The following is a 26,105-nucleotide window of genomic DNA, read 5'->3' as shown; positions in this document are numbered from 1 at the left end:
TGCAGTACTGCAGCTTTACCACTCTGCGCCACGGGTCTCTGCTGCTACAGACTGACTAAAATGGCTACTCATCTTAATCTAAATGAAGAAGTGAGCAGTGACTCACATAAACGCATCCCCTGCCACAAATTTTGTTAGTCTTTAAGTGCTACTAGACTCTTACTCCTTTATGTTGCTTCAGACACAAAGCTACCCGTCTTCATTGAATGGAAAGATTAGAGAGCCTGAATTTTTCCTTAAATGCTGAATGACTCTATTTGCTCTCACGTGCCAGGGGTGAAGAAGCAGAGTTGGTTTTGTAATGAGGCTACTTGAGGGAGATTTGGGGATGGCAACCTCCCGATCCACTCAGTTTGGAAACTCTGGGTTTGGAGATTCCTGGAGATTTAGGAGGCAGAGCTGGGGGAGGGCGGGGTTTGAGGAGGGGAGGGACTTCAGCAGGGTGTAATGCCTCAGACTCCGCCCTCCAAGCAGCCATTTTCTCTGCGTGAACTGATGTCTGTAGCCTGGAGAAGAGTTGAGATCAGGGGGGGGGGGGACTCACCAGTACTGTGGTGGTACTTTTGTGGTAATACTCATCTTGGGGAGGGGGCTGTCCAGGGCCGGCTGTGCCACTAGGCAAACTAGACAATTGCCTAGGGCGCCAGCCTTCTGTGGGCGCCAAATTGGGTGCCCCCATGTGACTCGGTGACATTATCAGTGCGGGGGGCAGGGCGTGCCAGAAGTTATCCTTGCCCAAGGTGCCAGACAGTCTAGGCCCGGCTCTGGAGTCAGCCTCTCTCTCATGAGGGAATCGGTGGAAATAGATGCAATCTTATAGAATCAGAGAGTTGGAAGGGACCCCCCGGGGTCATCTAGTCCAACCTGCACAATGCAGGAAATTGACAAATGAAGGTAAAGGTAGTCCCCTGCGCAAGCACCAGTCGTTTCCTACTCTGGGGTGACGTCGTGTTTTCACAGCAGACTTTTTACGGGGTGGTTTGCCATTGCCTTCCCCAGTCATCTACACTTTCCCCCCAGCAAGCTGGGTACTCATTTTACTGACCCCAGAAGGATGGAGGCTATCTGAGTCGGCTATCGGAACCCAGCTTCTGCTGGGATCAAACCTCCCCTAAATTCACAGGATCAGCATTGCTGTCAGATGGCCATCTAGCCTCTGTCTGTGTGTGAGCTTTTTAAAAAGCATTAGTTGTAATTCCAGGCAATTTCGAGGCCCCCTCCTGGAGGTTGGAAACCCTGGATCAGGAGATCCAGTTGGGTGTAGTGGTTAAGTGTGCGGACTCTTATCTGGGAGAACCGAGTTTGATTCCCCACTCCTCCGCTTGCAGCTGCTGGAATGGCCTTGGGTCAGCCATAGCTCTGGCAGAGGTTGTCCTTGAAAGGGCAGCTGCTGTGAGAGCCCTCTCCAGCCTCACCCACCTCACAGGGTGTCTGTTGTGGGGGAGGAAGGTAAAGTAGGTTGTGAGCCGCTCTGAGACTCTTTGGAGTGGAGGGCGGGATATAAATCCAATAAATCCAATATCTTCTAATGAACAAGGCTTGGCTCAAATGAATAATATTTTGCATTTCATATAGTTCTTTTCCTGACCACTCAAAGCATTTCGCACTGAGCTTTATGGTTTCTAACCATCCCTTTCCCCAGGGATGGACTGTGGCTCAACGAGACAGCATCTGCTTCGTGTGCAGAAGGTCTCGTGCTCCATCTGGCATCTTCAGTTTTCAAAAAGGATCAGGTCATAGGTGGTGGGGAAGACCTCTGGCTGAGACCCTGGAGAGACGCTGCCGGTCTGAGTAAACCGTACTGACCTTGATAGAACAAGGATGTGTCTCACATACCCTTTACGTGTCCCTTTACACTCTTTTGAGGACTTCTGGGGGGGGGGGGCGGGGAAGACATCTTGTTCCTTTTTAAGGTAGTTTCAGAGGGCAGCCATTTTGGATTGCAGTAGCAACAGCTAGATTTGAGTCTCAGCACTTTAGAGACCAACAAAATTATTTGGGGGTATGAATTTTCAGGAGTCAAAGCTGTGTCTGTCAAAGGGACACTCGAAAGCTGAAGCGTTCTGTTTGTTTTTGTATTTTTATGTACAAGTGTGTACATATTCACCTGGAAGTCATGGTGACACCTGGTGACTGACCCCTACTGGGGATATGGAGGATATTCAGAGAGGTGGCTGAATAAAACCTGCCCCTGCCTTCCAGCTCTGGTATTTCAAGGAGGCCTCCCATCCAAATACTTGCTAGAATTGACCCTGCTTAACTTCTGAGATCTGACGAGATCAGGCTTGACTGGGCTATCCAGGTCAGGGCTGACATCCCATAAAATCTTATTGATCTCTTAAGGTGCCGATGGACTCATCTAGCTGTTTTGAGAGCCAGTTTGGTGTAGTGGTTAAGTGAGTGGCCTCTTTTCTGGGAGAACCGGTTTTGATTCCCCACTCCTCCTTTTGCAGCTGCTGGAATGGCCTTTGATCAGCCATGGCTCTCGCAGAGCTATCCTTGAAAGGGCAACTTCTGTGAGAGCTCTCTCAGCTCCACCTACCTCACAGGGTGTCTGTTGTATGTGTTGTGGGGGGGGGGGGGAGGTAAAAGAGATTGTGACTGCTCTGAGATTCAGAGTATAGGGTGGGATATAAATCCAACATCGTCATCATCTTCTTCTTCTTCCTTGTTTAAAGCATTATTAATCTGGGATAGGGGATTATTTTGTTGAACAAAATGAAACAGATGTTGAAAGGTTAAGCCAGTTTTCCCAGATAGGAATACAGACCATTTTGCTTTTCGCAGTTGAATGGAGATCTGCGATCTTCATCTCGTTTGTCTTGGCCCTGACAGGAATTTCCCACACACACACACACACTATTTAGCATGCGCACTAATAGTATCAGCACTATTAATCTGCTGTTCAAGTAGATACTGCTGACATTTCTGAAACCTGGAAGTGTAAGAATGTTCTCTCCCAGGTTGCATTGGCCACCCCGTTTGTTGGCCCTGGTCTGCAGCCAGCCGCTTTTTATTGTGCCTCCTCTTCCTTCCTCCTTTAGCGAAAGCTAATAAAATTGGGTTGGAGTCGGAGGCAGCTGGACTTCCTTCCCTTCACCCTGCCCTAGTCACTGGGATGCATCAGAGGTTGCTCCAACAGTCAGACATCCATGTGTAACTATGATTTAAGGAGGGGACAAAACAGGCATTGAAACCTGAGCTGGCGTGATGGTGCCCCATCGCCACCTCCTGCTGAGGGCAACTGATGGTTCCATCAGACCATTCATTACCTCCTTGCCTGAAGATTCTGCTCAGCCATCCAAGAAGGAAAGTTCTTCCAGCTACTGTGAACTATGTGTAACAAAGTAGAAGTCCAATAGCACCTTTCAGACAAAGTTTTATTCAGAATGTAAGCTTTAATATGCATGCATACTTCTTCAGACAAGGGAATGGGGTACCAGTGAGCTGAAATACATATAGCTGGTGGGTTAAGAGTGTAAACGGATGCAAAATTAGAATCAAATGGCAAAATAGCGTAATAAATTGGAAGACCATTTGGTCGGGGTAGCATTTGCGTGGGAAACCAGTAAAAGGTAATAAAAGTTGCCTGTTAATTGTTCTTGCTGCATTTCCTTTTGTTTTACCTAGACTTGTAGCAAAATCAAGTCTGAACTACTTAACTGAACTGAACTACATAATGCAGGCAGGCCTCATTTTGGGCAAAAGCTCACAGGAGTGGAGCTCCGGAACCTCTAAATTTTATTGTGCTCTTTCTTTCTTAAACCTCCCCCCCACCCCCCAATAACTGCTTCTGGGCTCTGTTGTTCAAACCCCCTGTGAGAATTTTGCTGAACTCTAAGATTTGACAAGCTTTCTAATATATTCACCACAAAAGTGGGAAAATAACCAAAACATATCAAGCAGACAGATGGAAATCTTCATCATGCAACTGTGGCCACATAGGAGAAAGTAATTTTAAAAGAGCCAGTTTGGTGTAGTGGTTAAGTGTGTGGACTCTTATCTGGGAGAACCGGGTTTGATTCCCCACTCCTCCACTTGCACCTGCTAGCATGGCCTTGGGTCCGCCATAGCTCTGGCAGAGGTTGTCCTTGAAAGGGCAGCTGCTGTGAGAGCCCTCTCCAGCCCCACCCACCTCACAGGGTGTCTGTTGTGGGGGAGGAAGGGAAAGGAGATTGTGAGCCGCTCTGAGACTCTTCGGAGTAGAGGACGGGATATAAATCCAATATCTTCATCTACCTCACAGGGTGCCTGTTGTGGGGGAGGAAGGTAAAGGAGATTGTGAGCCGCTCTGAGACTCTTTGGAGTGGAGGGCAGGATAGAAATCCAATATCTTCATCTACCTCACAGGGTGTCTGTTGTGGGGGAGGAAGATAAAGGAGATTGTGAGCCGCTCTGAGACTCTTCAGAGTGGAGGGTGGGATATAAATCCAATATCTTCATCTACCTCACAGGGTGTCTGTTGTGGGGGAGGAAGATAAAGGAGATTGTGAGCCGCTCTGAGACTCTTCGGAGTGGAGGGCGGGATAGAAATCCAATATCTTCTTCTTCTTCTTCTTCTTCTTCTTCTAAAAGTATGATGGGAGTTAGGTTTTATTATGACAATTATAATTCAAGAAGCATTTTCCAATGATGTCAGGGGGGTGTGGCATATGCAAATGAGTTGTGCTAATGAGCTCTGGCAGCTCCTTTTCTACAAAATGACCCCTGAATGCAGGTATTTAATGCATGTATTACACTATGAGGAGACAAGCCTCACTAGAAAAGAAAATATTGCTAGGAAGAGATGAAGGTAGGAGGCAAAGTAGGGTTGCCAATCCCCAGGTGGGGGCAGGGGATTTCCTGGTTTGGAGGCCCTCCCCCCACTCCAGAGGCGTCAGAAAGCAGGGGGGAGGGAAATGTCTGATGGGCATGCCATTATTCCCTATGGAGGCTGATTCCCATAGGGTATAATGGAGAATTGATCTGCATGTATCTGGGGCCCCTATCCTTCATTTCCGATGGAAGGAAGGCATTTAAAATATGTGCAGTCCCTTTAAATTTGATGGCCCCAAAGTCTCCTGGCTCCACCCCCAAAGTCTCCTGGCTCCACCCCTAAAGTCCCCAGATATTTCTTGAATTGGACTTGGCAACCCTAAGGCAAACTGGAAGATTTAACATGAGATGAATTGACTCAGCCAAGGAAGCCACAGCTGTTCAGTTTTCAGGACTCGAGCAAGACTGTTAAGGATAGGACATTTTGGATAACATTAATTCATAGAGTCACCATAAGTAGGGAGCAACTTGATGGCACATAAAACACATTATATTTTGACCCAGATGCTAAAAGTTGTAATGGGGAAGGAGGCAGCTCTGATCCTTTTTGCCAGCAATTGCATCTTTCGAAGATGTTGGCAGGATTCCAGAGGCACTAGAATAAATAATACATCAAGAAAAGCCCGGCACAGTTCATATTAGGCTCAGGACAGACAAAAGGAAATAACTGCTGTACGCAGAGAGGGATTAAAATGTTGAATCTGCTGCCAAAGGATGCGGTGATGGCCACAAGAATAAAGAGTTTTAAAAGGGGATTAGATAGATTCATAGAAGAGAAGTCTACCAATGGTGACTAGCCATGGTGACTGAGGGGAATCTCCACATTCAGAAGTGCTAAACCTCTGAATCCCAGAGCTAGGAGGTAGCATCAGGGGAAGGCTTCAGCCCCTATGTCCTGTTGTGAGAGACAGGATGCTGGACTAGATGGACCCCCACTGGTCTGATCCAGCAGGGCTCTTCTTATGCTCTTATGAGGGGAAGGCCTCGGCCTCTCTACCCTGTTGTTGGCCAACCAGAGGAACTGGTTGGCCACTGTGAGAGACAGGATGCTGGAGTAGATGGACCACTAGTTTTTCTAGATGGAAAAGATGGACCACCGGTCTAATCCAGTAAGGTTTTTCTTAGGTTCTTATGAGGGGGAGGCCTTGGCCTCTAGACCACTGTGAGAGACAGGATGCTGGAGTAGATGGACCACTAGTTTTTCTAGGTGGAAAAGATGGACCACCGGTCTAATCCAGTAGGGTTTTTCTTAGGTCCTTATGAGGGGCAGGCCTTGGCCTCTAGACCACTGTGTGAGAAAGGATACTGGAGTAGATGGACCACTAGTTTTTCTAATGTTTTTATGTTCACAGTTGACATTAAATAATATTGAAGGAAGGAAGGCTTGGCAGAGCAGCAACAGAAAGACAGCCCTGACCTTCCCTTGTGTTTTGCGTTGCAGGTCCATCTCCCATTTGCTGTAGTCGGCAGCACCGAAGAAGTGAAGATTGGCAATAAGATGGCCAAGGCCAGGCAATACCCATGGGGCATCGTACAGGGTATGCTGATGGAGAATAAGTTCACCCATTCACCACCACCACCACCACCCCGCCTTAACACAGACAGAATCATTTTGCATTGTTGAATGGCAATGCGTTGTAGAATGGATGCTGTGAAGCAGTTTCTTGAAGCAGTTGAAAGCAAAACAAGGAAAATGGAGGGGGTGGGGTGGGATACCCCAAGAGCTTCTGTACCCTGTGTGGTATTTTCCTCATGCCATATCATGATATTCCTGTTTCAGGAAGTGTCTAGCCACAACGCATGTGGGGCCGTAGCTCAGTCTTGTTCAATCTGATAAGCTAAGCAGTGTTGGCTCTGGTTAGTCCTTGGATCAGAGACCAACAAGGAAGTCCAGAGTCACTGGAGTCCAGAGAGCCAGTTTGGTGTAGTGGTTAAGTGTGCGGACTCTTATCTGGGAGAACCGGGTTTGATTCCCCACTCCTCCACTTGCACCTGCTGGAATGGCCTTGGGTCAGCCATAGCTCTCATAGGAGTTGTCCTTGAAAGGGCAGCTCCTCGGAGAGCCCTCTCAGCCCCACCCACCTCACAGGGTGTCTGTTGTGGGGGAGGAAGGTAAAGGAGATTGTGAGCCACTCTGAGACTCTTCGGAGTGGAGGGCGGGATATAAATCCAATATCTTCTTCTTCTTCTTCTTCTACACAGAGGCAGACGATGGCAAACCACTTCTGTTTGCCTGTTGCCTTGGGAACTCAGAGACAGCCTGGCCCATGGTGGGGGTGGTAGAAAGTGGCCCTCAGTGTAGCACCCAGGATGAATAAATCATAGAATCATGGAAGGGACCTCCAGGGTCAGTGAAGAAAATCACAAGTAGCTCCCCCCTCCCCCACACACACACCCAGTAACCCCTGCTCTGCAGCCAGAAAAAAAACCCTGCCAGGATCCTTGGCCAGACTGGCTTGGATAAAAATGGCTTCCTGACTCCAAAGTGGCAAACAGGATTTCCCTGGGCGTGTAAGAAAGGGCCATGGGAACTAAGCCCTGATGCAGCCCTCCCTGCCCTCCGTCTCATGATCTGCCGGAGTTCACAGGATCTTCATTGCTGTCAGATGGCCATCCAGCATCTGTTTAAAAACCTCCAAAAGCCCACCACCTCCCAAGGAAGCCTGTTCCTTCTAAGCATTAAGAGGCAAGTTCAGATGCAATGCTGAGTAACTCAGCATCAGATTCTGGAAGTACTACAAAATTCTTCCAAGATCTGACAAGATGGGGCTAGTCTGAACCATCCAGGTCAGGGTGAAATTATGTGTGAGAAAATGTTATGGCATGACAGACTGGGAGGGAATACTGATTTGAGCGTTGGACTAGCCTATGGTAGACAAGGGTTCTTATCCCCACACTGCTGTAATTGGCTCACCAAGCAACCACGAGCCAATCATGCCCTCTCAGCCTCTAACCTTCCTCGCAGCGGTGCTGGGAAGACAAAACAGATGGATGAACGGGGGTGTTAAACTCATTTGTTATGAGGGCCGGAGACTTTGTTGGGCCGGGCCATTGTTGAACCAGGCTGTGTGTGTACCTATTGAAGATTAGGTAACAGAGACATAAACTTTATAAAGCACACAAACACAATTAAATATATTTTTTTTAAAAACTAAAAACATGCTTAAAATGTTAGCACTCGTTGGTCTTAAAGGTGCTTTCTTTGTATTTTTCTCATGGGATCAAGGGAACTGGGCAAAGGAAACTGGCTTTTTCCTTCCTTCCCCAGGGAATGGGAGGAGGACTCTCAGCCAATGGAAGGAAGAGAGGCTTGGAAAAACAAGCTCTGCCTCCCCCCCCTTCCTCCCCAAGGGAGGAGCCTCAGCCAACTGAGAAAATAGAGGTTTTGCTGTGTAGCTTCTGTACAATTGAGCAAGCTGTGATGCAGAAGGAAACAATAGAGAGAGAAGGAAGCAGAAGACAGCTCGGGGGCCTGATAGGAGCCCTCCGGGGGCCTGACTGGGCTCCCGGGCCACATGTTTGATACCCCTGAGCTAGAGCCTGGGAGCAGGGTCGATTTCCCTCCCATTCTTGATTTAAATGGCTATTCTTTTTCACCCCTGATGTGCACCTTCCCTGTGTCTTATTCCCCTACCTGCTCTTTTCAGTTGAAAATGAAAACCACTGTGACTTTGTGAAGCTGCGTGAGATGTTGATCAGAGTCAACATGGAGGACTTGAGAGAGCAGACTCACAGCCGGCACTACGAGCTTTACCGCCGTTGCAAGCTAGAAGAGATGGGGTTCAAAGACACAGACCCAGACAGCAAACCTTTCAGGTAAGAAGGCGGTGGGTGGACTGCAAAACCAGCAGGCCAGGAAAGCACAAGATCCTTCTCATTTGCAGAAGGGGATTCTCATATGTTGGAGCTGGCAAAGTGTAGTCTGACCAAGGAGCCCCTGGTTGGAATCTCAGCTCTGCCGTGAGCTGACTAAACAAATGGCCTTAAGAAAGATATGAATAAACATATGGAGCAGAGGTCCATCAGTGGCTATTAGCCACAGCATATTATTGGAACTGTCTGGGGCAGTGATGCTCTGTATTCTTGGTGCTTGGGGGGCAACAGTGGGAGGGCTCCTAGTGTCCTGGTCCCATTGGTGGACCTCCTGATGGTGGCTGGTTTTTTTGGCCACTGTGTGACACAGAGTGTTGGACTGGATGGGCCATTGGCCTGCTCCAACATGGCTTCTCTTATGTTCCGAAAAGCAGTTGTCCATCAGTGGCTAGTAGCCACAGTGTATTGATGGAACTCTCTGTCTGTGGCAGTGATGCTCTTTATTCTTGATGCTTGGGGTAGGGGGGCAACAGTGGGAGGGCTTCTAGTGTCCTGGCCCCACTGGTGGCACCTGGTTTTTTTGGCCACTGTGTGACACAGAGTGTTGGACTGGATGGGCCATTGGCCTGATCCAACATGGCTTCTCTTATGTGACACAGAGTGTTGGACTGGATGGACCATTGGCCTGATCCAACATGGCTTCTCTTATGTGACACAGAGTGTTGGACTGGATGGGCCATTGGCCTGATCCAACATGGATTCTCTTATGTGACACAGAGTGTTGGACTGGATGGGCCATTGGCCTGATCCAATGTGGCTTCTCTTATGTAACACAGAGTGTTGGACTGGATGGGCCATTGGCCTGATCCAACATGGCTTCTCTTATGTGACACAGAGTGTTGGACGGGATGGACCATTGGCCTGATCCAACATGGCTTCTCTTGTGTTCTTACCTGACAAAGTATGTATCTGAAGGAGTGTGCATGCACACAAAAGCTTATACCCAGAATAAAACTTTGTTGCTCTTAAAGATGCCACTGGGCTCAACTTTGTTCTGTGGTTAGTTTTGAGATTTGGGTGGGTAACCATGTTTGGTTTGAAGCAGCAGAACACTGTTTGAGTCCAGTGGCACCTTTAAGACCAGCAAAGTTTTATTCTGCGTATAAGATATCTGAAGACGTGTGCATGCACATTAAAGCTTATACCCAGAATTAAATGGAAGAGAGCGATGCAAGCCAGCATGGATCTCCACTGGGGAGAAAGATGGTATAAATGAAGTCAGTAAATAATCTGGCATGGAATTCTGAACTCTGGGGATCTTGGCTTGGTCTTTTTTAATTCCATAAAAATGCAAGTCTCCATGAGAGATGGCCATTGTTAGAGATAAATAAACCATAATGAAAAAGGGACACGGAGAATACCTAAGCATTGACGTTTCAAACCCCTCCCCGCTTCCTCAGGCCTTAGCCTGAGCCTCTGTTGCCTTCTCTGATCTCACTAAATACAGATGCGTTATGTTTTCAAATTTATCTGCTGAAAGGTCACGGAAACAAGAACAGGAAAGCTGAGCTAGGCAAGAAGATGGCCTGCATACCAGAGGTCAAATTCTTTGCCTGCATGGCTGTCCCACGAATGCAAGGAATGCACAGAGCCCTAACAGTTACTAGTCATTTTTTTATCCTTGCAAAGAATTCCAAAAAAGTCAGAAAAGTCCAGGGCTTTTTTTTGTAGCGGGAGCTCCTTTGCATATTAGGCCACACGCCCCTGAGGTAGCCAGTCCTCCTGGAGCTTACAGTAGGCCCTGTACTAAGAGCTGTCGGAGGATCGGCTACATCAGGGGTGCGTGGCCTAATACGCAAAGGAGTTCCTGCTACAAAAAACGCCTCCACAAAACGTTTGTCTGCTTCCCACCCTGGTATGTACTCTGACCTTACTTAGACATTTGAGACACATCAGTGACTCACAAGAAAGAATTGGGTTCTCCTTCTGATTCATGAGCCCTTCTCTGGCTGACAGCCTAGAACGGATTCTTGCTATCCAGCCGGAGATACAGGGCAAAAGGAAATCTATAAGACTGGTGTGCTGCCCTCTGGGGGCAAGAGGACATCATACCTGGCATAAGGGCTTTTTTTTTTTTTAGAAAAAAAAACCCAGCAGGAGGTCATTTGCATATCAGGCCACACCCCTGATGCCACATGGCTTGGAGAGCCAGTTTGGTGTAGTGGTTAAGTGCGCGGACTCTTATCTGGTAGAACCGGGTTTGATTCCCCACTCCTCTACTTGCAGCAGCTGGGATGGCCTTGGGTCAGCCATAGCTTTCATAGAAGCTGTCCTTGAAAGGGCAGCTGCTGTAAAAGCACTCTCAGCCCCACCCACCTCACAGGATGTTTGTTGTGGGGGGGGGGAGGTAGAGGAGATTGTGACCGCTCTGAGATTCAGAGTATAGGGCGGGATATAAATCCAAAAATCTTCTTTTTGTAGGAAAAGCCCAGCAGGGACTCATTTGCATAATAGGCCACTCCCCCTGACACCAAGCCAACCAGAACAGCATTCCTACTCAAAAAAAAGCCCTGCCTAAGGTCTGTAGGGTATTGAAAGCACCAGCCCATTCACTGCTTCCTTGCAGAGGTGGGTTTTATTTCCAATTGAAAGCTCCAGATAACTGAAGGTGTGGTTGTTTTCACCCACCTCATTACAAAAAGCCATGATACTGTTTCTTTTTGCCCAGAAACCTCCCTGAGACAATTCTTCTCCCTTTCCAAGCTTCTTCTTCCCCTTCCGTCCCAAGCTGGCTTTGCTTTCATAGAATCATAGAGTTGGAAGGGGTCTCCAGGGTCATCTAGTCCAACCCCCTACACAATGCAGGAAATTCACAAACACCTCCACCTAAATTCACAGGATCTTCATCGCTGTCAGATGGCCATCTAGCCTCTGTTTAAAAACCTCCAAGGAAGGAGAGCCCACCACCTCCCAAGGAGGAAGCCTGTTCCACTGAGGAACCGCTCTAACGGTCAGGAAGTTCTTCCTCATGTTGAGCTGGAAACTCTTTTGATTTCATTTCTACCCATTGGTTCTGGTCCTGAGGCCACAGAAAACAATTCCACACCATCCTCTAGATGACAGCCCTTCAAGTTTTTTAAGATGGTGATCCTATCACCTCTCAGCCGCCTCCTCTCCAGGCTAAACTTGCTCAGCTCCTTCAGCCTTTCTTCATAGGACTTGGTCTCCAGACCTTTCCCTTCCGCTCTTGTGCCTTCCCTCTCCAGCCAGCCTCCTCCCATTTCTCTTTCCTCTCATTTTATAGCCTCAGTTTCCCACCTGGCCCCTGAGCTCAGCTCTGCACTCCCCTTCTCTGTTCCGTGCCCTGCACAGCCACGACCTGCCTTGAATCCCCTGGGCCTAGAGGGTCTTTGTTCTCCCATTCTGGCTTGCTTACTGCCTCCAGACCTTTTTGCCCTGACCTGGATGGCCCAGGCGATCCCGATCTCATCAGATCTTGGAAGCTAAGCAGGGTCAGCTGAGGGAATGCCAAACAAAACAAAAAGTCTTCATTTGCTGGTGGAAGACAGTAACAGAAGGGGACAAGTGAATCTCCCTAGAGAGCGAGTTCCAGAGCTTTGGTGCCACAACAAAGAGGCCCCTGTCCCAGGGTGTCAGCTTCCTGATCTCAAAAGGCATACGACCATAAGAGAAGCCATGTTGGATCAGGCCAGTGGCCCATCCAGTCCAACACTCTGTGTCACAAAGTGGCCAAAAAACCCCAGATGCCATCAAGAGGTCCACCAGTGGGGCCAGGACGCTAGAAGCCCTCACACTGTGTCCCTCCCAAGCACCAAGAATACAGAGCATCACTGCCCCAGAGAGAGAATTTCAACCAAGGATGCTTGAAGTTGAGCTGGTTGTAATGAGAGGAAAACAAACGCAGGATCCTGGAGCCTGAAATAGCTGCTTTGGCCAAGACAGATGGCATTTCCAGAGAAGAAATAGAGGGGAGGGGGAAGTACAAGATACTATAGACCATTCTTTGTGTCCCATTGTGCAAGTCAGCAAATCGAGACATTCCCTCCAATGAACTGCAGACTCCGTTTTCCCAAGCCAGCCCGGCCTCTTCAGCTGGCTTACATTTCTTTCTGACAGGGAGTAATAAATGTTCCATAAACTCTAGGAACTGAGTTGGCCAACAGACAAGCAGTAAACCATTTAATTTACAAAAGGACGTGGCAAATGAGGAGTAACAGAGACAACAGGCTTCCTCAGCGGTAGGGAAGTTTTAGCAGCTCCTTGGTTCCTCTGGCAGGCAGTTGTAAGAACTGGCATGCAAGGTTGGAAAGCTGGAAAAGGCTGTTGAGAAATGTGAAAACTGAAGCAGCCTTCACGTGCAGCACACTATTTCCTATCTTTATCTCTTGAGGCGGAAGAGTGTAAATAAATAGAATCTAGCTGGTGGCTCCCTCCCCCACCCTCAGACAGGTTTTTCCCTCATGGAAGAGTCTTTTTCTTAAGCTTGCACCTGAGGAGAGTTTCTCTTGATGCCTTAGGGTTGCCAGGTCCAAATGACAAGCTTGTGGAGGGCTTTCCGGGATGTTCCGGAAGAGAGAAGGGAAGACGCACGCCATGCCTAAGTCTTCTCTGGGTGACATAGGCACATTAGAATCATAGAGTTGGAAGTAGCCAGACAGGCCATCTAGTCCAACCCCCCCCCCCCCCCCCCCGCTCAATGCAGGATCAGTCTACAGCATCCCTGACAAGTGTATAGAATCATACAATCATGTCACATTGGTGACATCAGGGGTGACACTGGTTTTTTGGGCAAAATGCTATGGTTTGAAGCTAATTCTACCATAGAGTTTTCCCCAGAAACCAGAGCACCATCCACTGACATGCCTACATCACTTCCGGGTGATGTAGGCACATCACATTGGGGGCGGTAACTCTCCCCTGTTGGGAGAATTGGGGGGAGCGACAGACACCAGGGGATCCCCGCACACGCCAGGGGGAACTGGCAACCCTGCTGTGCTTCCATAATACAACTTGAAGTAAACCTGTTGTAACGCTATGGACCTGGCTCTCTGGTGAGGTTTGTGAGGGGAAAGTATTTTTGCCCCTGTTGGGGAAATGTAGTTGAGAAGAAAAAGAGCGAGAGATTTTTCTGAGGAAAAGAGGAAAAGAGGAGAAAGAGAGAAGAAACTCTGAGGTGAAGGTGTGTCCTGAGATTCCTTTTTCAAGGGGCATTCCTACTGTTGAAAAAAAATCACACAAATAGCACCTCTCTGGTATGAGGGCAGATGATATAACGGGAGCTGTGGGGCTTGGGGAAGGAGTGGGAATGGATCCTGCTGATGATATTGCTGACTCTTGATATTAACTTGAGATTTGGATTCGCTTCCTCCCTGTCCACCCTTTTTCCTTAATTTTTATGTTTTATGATAAGTCTCCAAGAGACCTACGAGGCCAAGAGAAACGAATTCCTCGGAGAGCTCCAAAAGAAGGAGGAAGAAATGAGGCAAATGTTTGTCATGCGGGTGAAGGAGAAAGAAGCTGAGCTGAAGGAAGCAGAAAAGGATGTGAGTGGGTCATGGTGGGGTGGCTACAGTTGAAGGGTTTGGCCAATGATTGTCAGTGGACAGCCCAAATATCTGTATTCCTCTTTAAAGACACAGGCTTAGGCTGTGGCCAAACCTGAACTGTTTGGATTCCCAACCCCTTGGAGAGCCGGTTTGGTGTAGTGGTTAAAGTGTGTGGACTCTTATTTATTTATTATTTATTTATTTAGGTTAATTTATATTCTGCCCTCTCCCAAACGGGCTCAGGGCGGATTGCATACAGATAAACCAAGCAAATACAATACAATAAAACCAATAAAATACAGTTAAAACAGCAACATAACACCGTGCAATATGACAAAGACGGGTGGACTCGTGGTGCAAGTTGAACTATAGTCAGTGGCCCAGATACAATAGTTCAGGTCACTGTGGGGGAGGATAGCCAGTGGTATAGTCAAAAGAGCAAAGGGCGTCCGCCTGCCTCAACCAAACGCCTGGTGGAACAGCTCCGTCTTACAGGCCCTTACGGAAAGGTAACAAATCCGGTAGGGCCCGTATCTCCTCAGGGAGCTGATTCCACCAGGATGGCGGCGGGGCCGAAAAGGGAGAACCGGCTTTAATTCCCCACTCCTCCACTTGCAGCTGATGAAATGGCCTTGGGTCAGCCATAGCTCTCGCAGAGTTGTCCTTGAAAGGGCAGCTGCTGTGAGAACCCTCTCAGCCCCACCCATCTCACAGGGCATCTGTTGTGGGGGAGGAAGGTAAAGGAGATTGTGAGCCACTCTGAGATTCAGCGCTGAGGGTGGGGTATATATCCAGTCAATACTCCCTCTAAGCTGTGAAGACTTGTGAGCAAAAATTCTACTTTGTGAGCTACTGCATAAAGTCGTTTGCTCTGGGGGCCGTTTTTGCTGAGCTAAGACAAAAATGTGTGAGCCCAGAAGCCAAAAAACTGTGAGCTAGCTTGCACTAATTCAGCTTAGAGGGAACACTGAATCCAGTATCATCTTCTTCTTCTTCAATGAAACCAGGAGATGGACCTATGAGGAGAAACAGGAGCAAGACCAAGGCTTTGAGCTACAATCCACTGGTCTACAGGAGGAAAACACTGCTTTGTTGACGAGGACAGAATAGACAACTAATCTCCTAATATTTATAGCAGCTTTGGCCAGTCAAGAGAGTTCATGTGGCTTGTCAGTTATGACTGGTATTGCACAGCCATAATCCCCTTACACATTCTTTGAGGCCTGTTTTTGTGAAGTCCTCATATATTTCACCCCAGCATGAGGTGATGAGATATATGAGGACTTCACAAGAATGGGCCTCAAAGAATGAGTAGGGGGATTATGGGTGTGCAATACCAGTCAAATATATGAAGTCTTCATATAGTTCACGCCATCATGAGGTGATGAGAAAAAGAGCCCCATGGCGCAGTGGTAAAGCTGCAGTACTGCAGTCCGAGCTCTCTGCTCACGACGTGAGTTCAATCATGGCGGAAGCTGGGTTCAGGTAGCCGGCTCAAGGTTGACTCAGCCTTCCATCCTTCTGAGGTTGGTAAAATGAGTACCCAGCTTGCTGGGGGGAAAGTGTAGATGGCTGGGGAAAGCAATGGCAAACCATTCCGTAAAAAAAAGTCGTGATGCGACGTCACCCCAGAGTTGGAAATAACTGGTGCTTTTACCTTTATGAGATGATGAGAACCTTGGTTTGGGTTGTGGACACACACACAAAAAAGCTTTCCTTCAAGGTTTGACTTCCAGTTTCCCAGCAGAATTTTCTGTGCTTAAGAAACCATCTTTTTCTTTCCCCCTTCCCAACTGTTTCCTCTCCGGACAGCTTCATGAGAAGTTTGACCACCTAAAGCGGACCCACCAAGAAGAGAAGAAGAAGGTAGAAGACAAAAAGAAGGAACTTGAGGAGGAGCTGAGCAACTTCCAGAAGAAGAAGGCAGCAGCCCAACTATTACAGTCTCAGGGCCAACAGGCTGGCTCTCAACAAACCAAGAAAGAGAAAGACAAGAAAAAGTAAGCCGTTGTCTCCAGTCGAGCTCTGTGGGCTTCTGTTCCGGTGTGCTTCTGTTCCTGTTGCATGTCTGTATTCGCTTCTTCCCATTATCAGACTGGAAACTGAGCTTTCCTCACACGCCCCCATGTTTTTTAAAAAACCGAAGCTGATCAAATAAAATATTTTTTTTCCTAAGAGGTGAAGGGGAGGGGTGGGGAGGGGAGCAGTGTCCTATTTTTTTATACAGAGGGTATCAAAATACTATTTTGTAAAGTTGATTATTTTGATAGTAGGAGAGAAGTTGGAAAGTAGAGACCAAGGAGTGAGCCGTCCAGCGCCCGGCCGAATCAACTTGGCAGTAGTTACTGATTTCTGGTCTCGGGCCGAAATCCGTAGCGGCCTCTTAAATCCTCACTCTCTTCCCCCTCCCTCCGCTGCCGCTTAAAGGACTACGTAAAAAAACCCAAAAAACACTAACACTTGATAGGCCAGCGGTGCAAATGTGGAGCTACCTTGGAAAGGAACCGTTATTAAGGGATCGGTGTAATTCTGTGGGATCGTGTCTCTGTGTTCCAAAATCCGAGCTGGAAGCAACCCCAAGGTGTTTTTTTTAGCAATAAATACGGAGGCAGGGATTGTACGAAGGCAAATTGCTGGGGCGAATGTTAGCATCCTCAGGGCTGGATTAACAATTAGGCCAACTAGGTACTGGCTTACGGGCCCCCACACCTTTAGGGGCCCCGGGCCGGCTTCCCCCCTCAGTTTTCCCCCTGCTTGCAGCCCTCCCAGCCTGCACACACTGCCAGCAACTGTGCCGCTCTTTGCCCAACTTGCCTGGTGCAGCTGCTGGCATTTGCCTCTCTCTGCCTCTCCCCCACAGCTTTGTCAAAGGGGCATTGGAGAAGGTGCCTGCAGGGGGGGCTGTGGGGCGGGCGCTCCGACTCTTGAGATAATTTGCAAGGGGCCCCCCAAGATTTTGACTGCCTAAGGGCCTCCACAGGGTTTAATCCGGCACTGCTTTATCCATAATGGAGGCCCAAGCTAACGCTGTATGTATGCTCGTCGGTTGTTTTCAACCCAGGCTGTCCGAGTGCCAAAGTGTAAAGAGTTGGTGTTTGTAACTAGCAGCACCTCTGGTTAATGTTGTGAATGTATTTCATGCCGTGCCGAGTCGATTAACTTCTCCTAGCCAAAGCTTGTCAAAAACGAATCACATCGAGTGTGTTGCTCTTATGACACTTTTTAGAAACGTTCCTCTCTCTTGGCTGTAATCCTACGAGCCTATCCAACACATGGGCAGTCAGTGTGCCTTGTTGGTAGTGATAGAGCAAGCAGGGAGAAACCTTATTGTGTGCAAGGAGCGCCATCTGCCTGCCATCGCCGGTAATGGGAGCACCACGCAAAGGTGGGACCGTAATCTCTGGCCATAAGGGGATCCTTAGCAAAGGAACAATGGAGCTTTCAAGGGCAACGTGGATTCCCTTTTTTATTAGTGAACTTTTAGAAAACATACAAAGGATTGTTGCAGGGCTGGTCTGAGAGAATGGAATATGCAGAAGGTATGGCCCTGTCTCTGAAGCTGACACTTGGACGGCCAAATCCTTCCCCTCCTACCATTATAGACCTCCAGACCTTTCTTTGCTCATCTTAGCGGCTGCCCTGATGTCTTACTGTTCCACACACTGTGGTAGCGTGCCCTCTGAAACTGAGGTGCTGGTAGCCACTGAGACCAGCGAGAGTGTGGGATAAATGATGGCCCCAGGACAGGGTGTCTGGTCCACAAATAAGACAAGAAGCTCTGTTTGGTGTAGCCAGTTTGGTGTAGTGGTTAAGTGTGTGGACTCTCATCTGGGAGAACCAGGTTTGATTCCCCACTCCTCCACTTGCAGCTGCTGGAATGGCCTTGGATCAGCCATCGCTCTGGCAGGAGTTGTCCTTGAAAGGGCCGCTTCTGTCAGAGCTCTCTCAGCCCCACCTACCTCACAGGGCGTCTGTTGTGGGGGAAGAAGATAAAGGAGATTGTAAGCCTCTCTGAGACTCTGATTCAGAGAGAAGGGCGGGGCATAAATCTGCAGTCTTCTTCTTCTTCTTCTAGTCCAGCCATTTCCTTGGTTACATTTCTATGACATCAGAATGCTCTTGTAAGGTACTCCCGGGTAAAGTACATAGGACTCTTTTCAGACCTTGCGCTAAGTATGCCTGCGTATTTTCCTTTCTGCGTGTTACCTTTTTACAGATTTTTGTGACCACGGGAACGACTTGCAGGAACTGTTTTGTATCGTAAAAATGTAACCTGGAACTTGGCTTGGCCCAGGCCAGCTCTGCCTTGTCAGAACTCAGAAGCTGAACAGGATCAATCCCGGTTGGTACTTGGATGGGAGACCACCAAGGAAGCCCAGGGTCGCTGTGCAGAGGCAGGCAGTAACAGACCACCTCTGCTCACTTCTTGCCTTGGAAGCCTTTACCCAAAGTCGCCCACTGTTGACAGCACTTCCTCTCACCGATCATGGAGGCATCTTCACCTGCTGTTTATTACTTGTCCCTCTGGTGGGCAACAGTCAGGGCTTTTTTTGTAGCAGAAACTCCTTTGCATATTAGGCCACACACCCCTGAGGTAGCCAATCCTGCTGGAGCTTACAGCAGGCCCTGTACTGAGAGCCCTGTAAGCTCGTGGAGGATTGGCTACATCAGGAGGGTGTGGCCCAGGGGTGGAATTCTAGCAGAAGCTCCTTTGCATATTTGGCCACACCTCCCTGATGTAGCCAATCCACCTGGAGCTTACAGCAGGCCCTGTACTAAGAGCCCTGCAAGCTCTTGGAGGATTGGCTACCTCAGGGGTGTGTGGCCTAATATGCAAAGGAGTCCCTGCTGCAAAAAAAGCCCTGGCAACAGTAATAAGCAGACGGGAAGTGCACTTTGAAGAACCCAGTTTTAAAATTACTGTTCCCTGCAGGAGTTTAAGGCTAGACTCCTATGTTGGTGCAACAGTAGCTCTGTTTGGACAAGGCTGCTTGCAGGCAGTGGCCTCTTTAGATCAGCGCACCGATCAGCCGCAAAACCATCAGTGTGGAGATTCTCTTAGCTGTGCTTCCATCAGCAGGAGCTGATTCACCAAAGGATATTTTCATGCATGTTCTTTCTCTCTCTCGTAGCTCTTAATGCTGATCCAAGCAGCAAAAGAGTTTTGGTGCACTTTAAAGGCTAGCTGATTTGTTGTGGCATGAGTTAACATAAGAACATAAGGGAACATAATAGAAGCCATGCTGGATCAGGCCAATGGCCCATCCAGTCCAACACTCTGTGTCGCATAAGAACATAAGAGAATCCATGTTGGATCAGGCCAATGGCCCATCCAGTCCAACACTCAGTGTCACACAGTGGCCAAAAAAGATCAGGTGCCATCAGGAGGTCCACCAGTGGGGCCAGGATACTAGAAGCCCTCCCACTGTTGCCCGCCCAAGCACCAAGAATACAGAGCATCACTGCCCCAGACAGAGAGTTCCAACAATACACTGTGGCTAATAGTCACTGATGGACCTCTGCTCCATATGCTTATCCAATCCCCTTTTGAAGCTGTCTATACTTGTAGCCATCACCTTCTGTGGCAGTGAATGCCACGTGTTAATCACCCTTTGGGTGAAGAAGTACTTCCTTCTATCTGTTTTCATAAAGTAGAACCCAACTGGCACAAAGTGGAATCCAGTGCGGTGTAGTGGTTAGGGTGTCCGTCTAGAATCTGGGAGACTCAGGTTTGAATGCCCATTCTGCCATGGGAACTCACTGGGTGCCCTTGGGTCAGTCACATACTCTTACCTTAACCTACCTCACAGGGTTGTTGTGAGGATAAAATGGAGGAAAGGAGAGTGGCTTAAGCTGCTTTAGGCTTCCCTTGGGGGGAAATGAAGTAAATAAAATAAAAACAAACTGGTAATTTTAGAGTGCATGGGTACGGTGGGCCAGGTTGGGGAAATGGTTGTAAATGGTGGGGCCCGAAAGGCAAGGGATAACAAAACATTCCTCCGAAACAGAGATAGAAAACTGCCCCTGTAAGATGCAGCTTCATGCATCTGATGGGCTCTTGCTCATGAAAGCTAATGCCACCATTAATTAGTTAGCCCAGGGCTTTTTTTGTAGCAGGAACGTCTTTGCCTATTAGGCCACACACCCTTGATGTAGCCAATCCTCCAAGAGCTTACAGGGCTCTTCTTACAGGGCCTACTGTAAGCTCTTGGCTACATCAGGGGGTGGGGCCTAATATGCAAAGGGACTCCTGCTACAAAAAAAGCCCTGAGTTAGCCTATAGCATTCCGCAAGACTGATAACTTGGGTTTGCTAGAACAGCCTAGTGCAGTCAAACTTCTGCTGTAATTAAAGTTCTGATTCCTAATTTTACAAATAGAGATGAATGGGAGGTTTTGCTTCTTGCCTTGGTCTGGGGAAAAGGAAGAAAACTCAAATGCATTAGTCTTATTATTGTTTTAATGGTGATGAAGAATCTTCTGAAAGACATCTATTTTGGACTGAAGCTGTCTTTATGTGGGAGCTATTCTAACATTTGCCAGTAAACGGCTTCCATTTTTAACATCAGTAATGGCCCAATAGCTGACACAGACTCCAAACTCAGCTCAGCTTGTAAATAAAAACTTAACATTCTGGTCTCCAGCATGACACATTCTGAACTTAACACTGTTTCCTTTGATCTTGTGTCTTTTTCTGCCCGTGTGCATGGAGAAAAGGCTGTGGCTCAGAGCACTGGAGCTTTTGCTTTGCACACGGAAGCTCTTGGGTTCAGTCCCTGACATCTCTTGTGAAAAAATCTTGTGTAGCAGCTGTTTAGAAAGAGCTTTCTCAGCCTGAGATAGGGTTGCCAATCCCCAGGTGGGAGCAGGGGATCCCCCGGTTTGGAGGCCCTCCCCCTGCTTCAAGGCCAACAGAAAGTGGGGGGGAAGTGTCTGCTGGGGCACTCCATTATGCCCTATGGAGACAGATTCCCATAAGGTATAATGGAGAATTGATCTGTGGACATCTGAGGCACTTTGGGGGATGCTTTTTTGAGGCAGAGGCACCAAATTTGCAGCATAGCATCCGGCACCTTTCCTCAAAATACCTTCCAAGTTTCAAAAAGATTGGACCAGGGGGTCTAATTCCATGAGCCCTAAAAGAAGGTGCCCCATCATTCATTATTCCCAATGGCGGGAAGGCATTTAAAAGGTGTGCTGTCCCTTTAAATGTGATGGTCAGAACTCCCTTTGGAGTTCAATTATGCTTATCACAACCTTGCTCCTGGCTCCACCCCCAGTGTCTCCTGGCTCCACCCCCAAAGTCCCCGGATATTTCTTGAATTGGATCTGGTCAACTTTAGCCTGAGACCCTGCAAAGCTGCTGCCCTTCAGAAAAGCTGGGTGGACCGATGGTCTGACTTGAGAAAAGGGAGCTTCAGCAGATGCTTGTAACAAATATCCCACAGCCCGCTTGCTTGTGTGCCTGTTGAGGAGCTTGGAAAAGAATCTCAGTCCGCTGTGAAAGCCCCACTGAGATGAAAGAAAGCGACATGAGAACACATCACGATGCTCTTAATCAACTCCTGTTAGTTTCAGCAGGATGTGCTCAGGAGAACTTCCTGCCCAATTGCGACTGATGTGTTTAGTTCTCAGCTGATGTTCAGTCTCTAAATGAGAAATATCAGCCCTCATATAGTGTATGCCATTGGGATGCCCCTCCCCCAAACCCCAGATACACTAGGCTGGGCTGTGATTATTCATCGGCAGGGGTGGAATTCTAGCAGAAGCTTCTTTGAATATTAGGCCACTCCCTCCCCCGATGTAGCCAATCCTCCAAGAGCTTACACAAAAGAGCCTTGTAAGCTCTTGGAGGATTAGCTACATCAGGGGGGTGCGGCCTAATATGCAAAGGAGCTCCTGCTAGAATTCCATCCCTGTTCATCGGTGAAGGGAAAGCACTCTGTGTGTGCTCAGGGGCAATTTTTTGTGACTGGTAATATATCTTCTGGATCAGTGTGCTGGCATTGGTTGGGAGGGGATAGGGTTCTAGGGATGAGCTTCAGGCTCAGCTGTTATGTGACATGCTTTTGGGCTTCTGCACATTCTCATTTTCCTCACTTGTGAGTTGTTTTAGGGTGGGTCCCCCCCCCCCCCCCGCTCCGCACATGTTTTGTGTTTTGTAAAGCCTGCAATTTAAATTTTCAGGGAGATACGCTGGACATAAAGTAAAGTAATATCAAATTGGCCACTAGAGGGAGCAAAATGTGTGGAACAGACATGTTTTGCTCTCTCTAGTTATCAATTTGATATTACTTTGATTGCTTCAATTCCACAGGGCCTGTAAAACAGCTCTTTTGGCAACCTTTTAGTTGAGGCAGTCACTTGTTATCGGCCTCCCCCCTTCATTCCATCCCAGTGCTATAAGACCAATAGGCCATGTCTGTGAGGCAGAATTTGCCATTTTAGTGCCTATTGTTCTCTGTAATTTTAGATTTTATTATATTTTAAATTGGATTTTTTTCTACTGTTGATTGTTTTTATGATGTAACCTGCCCTGAGCCTGTTCCACGGGAAGGGCGGGCTAAAAATCGAATTAAATAAATAAATAAAAATTGTCCAGTCCTTAAACTGGAAATTCTGGGGATTGAACCTGGGACCTTCTGCATGCAAAGCAGAGGCTCTTCCGCTGAGGCACAGCCCTTCTGCATTTTCCCACAGAATGCATGCACACCAGAAAATCTGCTAATGGCATTCTGAAGTGGCACAGAGAAGAGAAAGCAGCATTCTATACTTGGTCCTGCATGTTAGATAAGCACTCTGAGCTCATAATCTGTACTCATCATTTAAAACCAAATATATTGATTGGCCCTGAGAGATGCATAGCTTATTTACTCTTATCAGTGCTGCGAAATAATGCTTTCCTGAGCCGCCTGTTGTTTCCTTGCTCTGACCTCCTCATTCCTTTGTTGAAGCAGTATCTGTGGTGCAAGAACGAAGTATTTTCCACAAGGCTCATTGCTCACCAGATAACTAAATCCCCAATTAAATGTTTACATCTTCATCTGTTCGCTGCTTGCTTGGATGGCAGCTGTCTGCAATGATGTTTGCATTTGGTTCAATAGAGGGACAAAGTCACATGAACGTTTCTTTGCATGTTGAGATCTAGTCCCTCTATTGGAGTGTGAAAGGTGGCAGCTCACAAACAGATCCATGTCCAAATCTATGGTTCAGTTCAGTTAGGGTCAGTTTTCCTTCTAAACTGGGGAGTCTTGTGAGCAAAAATTCGACTTCATGAGCTACTGGCATAAAAGTTGCGAGCTGCTGCATAAATTCGTTTGCTCTGGAGCCATTTTTCCTGAGCTAAGACAAAAAATGTGTGAACCGGAGGCTAAAAAACTGTGAGCTAGCTCACACTAACTCAGCTTAGAGGGAACGTTGGTTAGAGTCAGTGTTCCCTCTGAGTTGGCGTGAGCTAGCTCACAGATTTTTAGCCTCCAGCTCACACATTTTTGTCTTTCGTTCAGGAAGAATGACCTCAGAGCACAACAGTTTTATGTAACAGCTCACAATTTTAACGCTAGTAGCTCACAAAGCAGAATTTTTGCTCCCAAGACTCTGCAGCTTAGAGGGAACGTTGGGAGGGCTACCATCTTTGAAAAGCAAAAAAGAGTGCATATTTCGTGACCGACTACTTCAAACAAGTGATCAACGTGGCAAAGCTAATGTTAAATACCACTACTCTTTAACGTGTGATCATTGCAACCAACTAGGTATAGCCCTAACCTTCCAACCCCAAAAAAAGACATTTTTTCTAGGGTTTTTTTTTAAGTGCCCAAAAGATGGACACCAAAAAAGAATTAGTGCTCTAGGGTCATCCTTCCTGAGCTAAGACAAAAATGTGTGAGCTATCTCATGCCATCTCAGCTTAGGCCCTCTAAAAAGAGGGCCTCTGGTAATCCTGATGTGCATGCAGAAGGCTGTGGATTATTTCTGGCATCTCCCATTAAAAGGATCTGAAATAGCAAGTTCTGAGAATGATCTCTGCAGCCTTAGAAAGCTGATGCCAGGCAATACAATAGGTGGTCCAAAGGTCTGGTGCAGAGTGGTAAAGCTGCAGTACTGCATTCCGAGCTCTCTACTCACAACCTGAGTTCGATCCCGATGGAAGCAGGGTTCAGGTAGCTGGCTCAAGGTTGACTCAGCCTTCCATCCTTCCAAGGTTGGTAAAATGAGTACCCAGCTTGCCGGGGTTAAAGGGTAGATGACTGGGGAAGGCAATGGCAAACCACCCCGTAAAAGTCTGCCATGAAAATGTTGTGATGCAACGTCACCCCAGAGTCGGAAACGACTAGTGCTTGCACAGGGGACTGCCTTTACCTCTACCTTTTAGCTTCTAATGACCACCTCTAAATTGGAAGCATAAATTGGCGAAATGCACTGAGGTTAACCAATTTAAGCACTATCATCTTATCCCATTTAGTTGGATGAAGCCCTGAATTTTCAAATGCAGCACAGCTTTGGTTTGTGTGTTGTATCGCTGCTTCAGGTGTCTTGCTTTAGCGCAACATTACAATGAGCATGGATTTAAAATGCAAAAGGATTGGGGAGGGGTTTGTTATTCATTCCTTCTTGTTCCATAACAGTCCCTCTGCATGACTCTCCCCTCCGAGAGGCAGAAAGCTGGAAAAAGCTTTTCTCCCCATTGATTTTCTTTCTTTTTTCTTTTTGGTATTGCTATTATTTCTAACATTTTTGTTTCCATTTTTGTTTTTTAATTTGCAGTTCAAGCTTCACATAAAGCCTGCCAAGTCAAAAAGGACGTTCCTGCATTCACCCGCTTTTGTAGTAATGTGTTTTGGCTATCTTATCTATATTCTTTTCTTCTTCTAAACACAAATCATTCTTATTAACCTGACGGTAATTGGATGTGTGGGGGAGCAGGGGTATCTAACCTCATATTTTATGGGTATGGGCCTGTCTTTGGTCTCTCAAGAGAATCCAGTGCTAGACTTCCCTGAACTGGGAGTGAGGCCTTGATTGTAATACATTAAATTTTTGATCTTATTTACATTTTACACTTGGGTTTACCGTTACCTCATTTGACCGCATTCCAGAGAACCCTTTCAGGTGCATGACAAGGCCTGCTCATACCCAGGGGTTTTTTTGTAGCAGAAACTCCATTGCATATTAGGCCACACACCCCTGATGTAGCCAGTCCTCCAAGAGCTTACAGGACTGTTAGTACAGGGCCTACTGTAAGCTCCAGGAGGATTGGCTACATCAGGGGTGTGTGACCTAATAGGCAAAGGAGTTCCTGCTATAAAAAAGCCCTGCATTAGGATTTCCAAGTTTTATTTTTGACCGGCAAGATCCACACCTCAGCCTACCCTGATCCCACCACACACACAATTCACTACAAACTGAATTATCTGTCCAGCTAAAATTAAGCCTTTGAAATTCACTGTTTTTACTGGGAAAGTTGAGCACAAGCCTAAATTTATTTGCCATTGAAATTGACAGGTTTTAAAATGACTGTATGTTGCCCCAGTTTTTCTAAAAAAAAAAAAAACTTTACTGTCCAGTATGCTGTTTGGGGGGAGAGGTGAAAGTCTCACTTTCTTATGGGTTCTCCGGATTTGAGCTAAACAGCAGTTTTATGGTACCTTAAGGACTAAGAAGTTTTTATTCTAGTATAAGCCAAAGTGGACTCTAGTCCATGAAAGCTAGCAGAATACAAATTTAATCTTTGTGGTGGTCCTGTTAGTCTTTTGAAGGTGTCGCAAGAGTCCCGCTAGTTTTTGCTTCTCTGATCTCAAAAAACATCACATCAGTTTACGTAATGGAAGGTTTTAACCAGAAATAGCCATAATTCACAAGAGCTAAATTTGAGTCCAGTAGTACCTTAGAGCAATGGCAAACCACCTCTGTT

At 47.3% G+C, this 26,105-nt stretch overlaps 1 protein-coding gene across 4 annotated transcripts in view; it reads left to right on the top strand.

The window, feature by feature from the left end:
* Positions 1-26,105, top strand: part of SEPTIN11 (septin 11) — a 158,768-nt gene that overhangs the window by 120,722 nt on the left and 11,941 nt on the right. For 3 of the 4 annotated variants that reach the window (XM_060247158.1, XM_060247156.1, XM_060247155.1), the window contains exons 6-9: positions 6,257-6,353; positions 8,463-8,631; positions 14,060-14,192; positions 16,008-16,195. In XM_060247158.1, coding sequence (XP_060103141.1) covers positions 6,257-6,353; positions 8,463-8,631; positions 14,060-14,192; positions 16,008-16,195 — 587 coding nt within the window. Of the gene's footprint in view, positions 1-6,256; positions 6,354-8,462; positions 8,632-14,059; positions 14,193-16,007; positions 16,196-24,958; positions 25,252-26,105 lie in introns of those variants that run through there. The other variant, XM_060247157.1, reaches the window with a different exon arrangement.

This window comes from Heteronotia binoei, chromosome 9, assembly GCF_032191835.1.
Source record: "Heteronotia binoei isolate CCM8104 ecotype False Entrance Well chromosome 9, APGP_CSIRO_Hbin_v1, whole genome shotgun sequence".
In the NCBI taxonomy this organism is placed as follows: Eukaryota; Metazoa; Chordata; class Lepidosauria; order Squamata; family Gekkonidae; genus Heteronotia; species Heteronotia binoei.
Note: the sequence above shows the minus strand (reverse complement) of the source record. Positions and strands in the feature narration are given on the sequence as shown.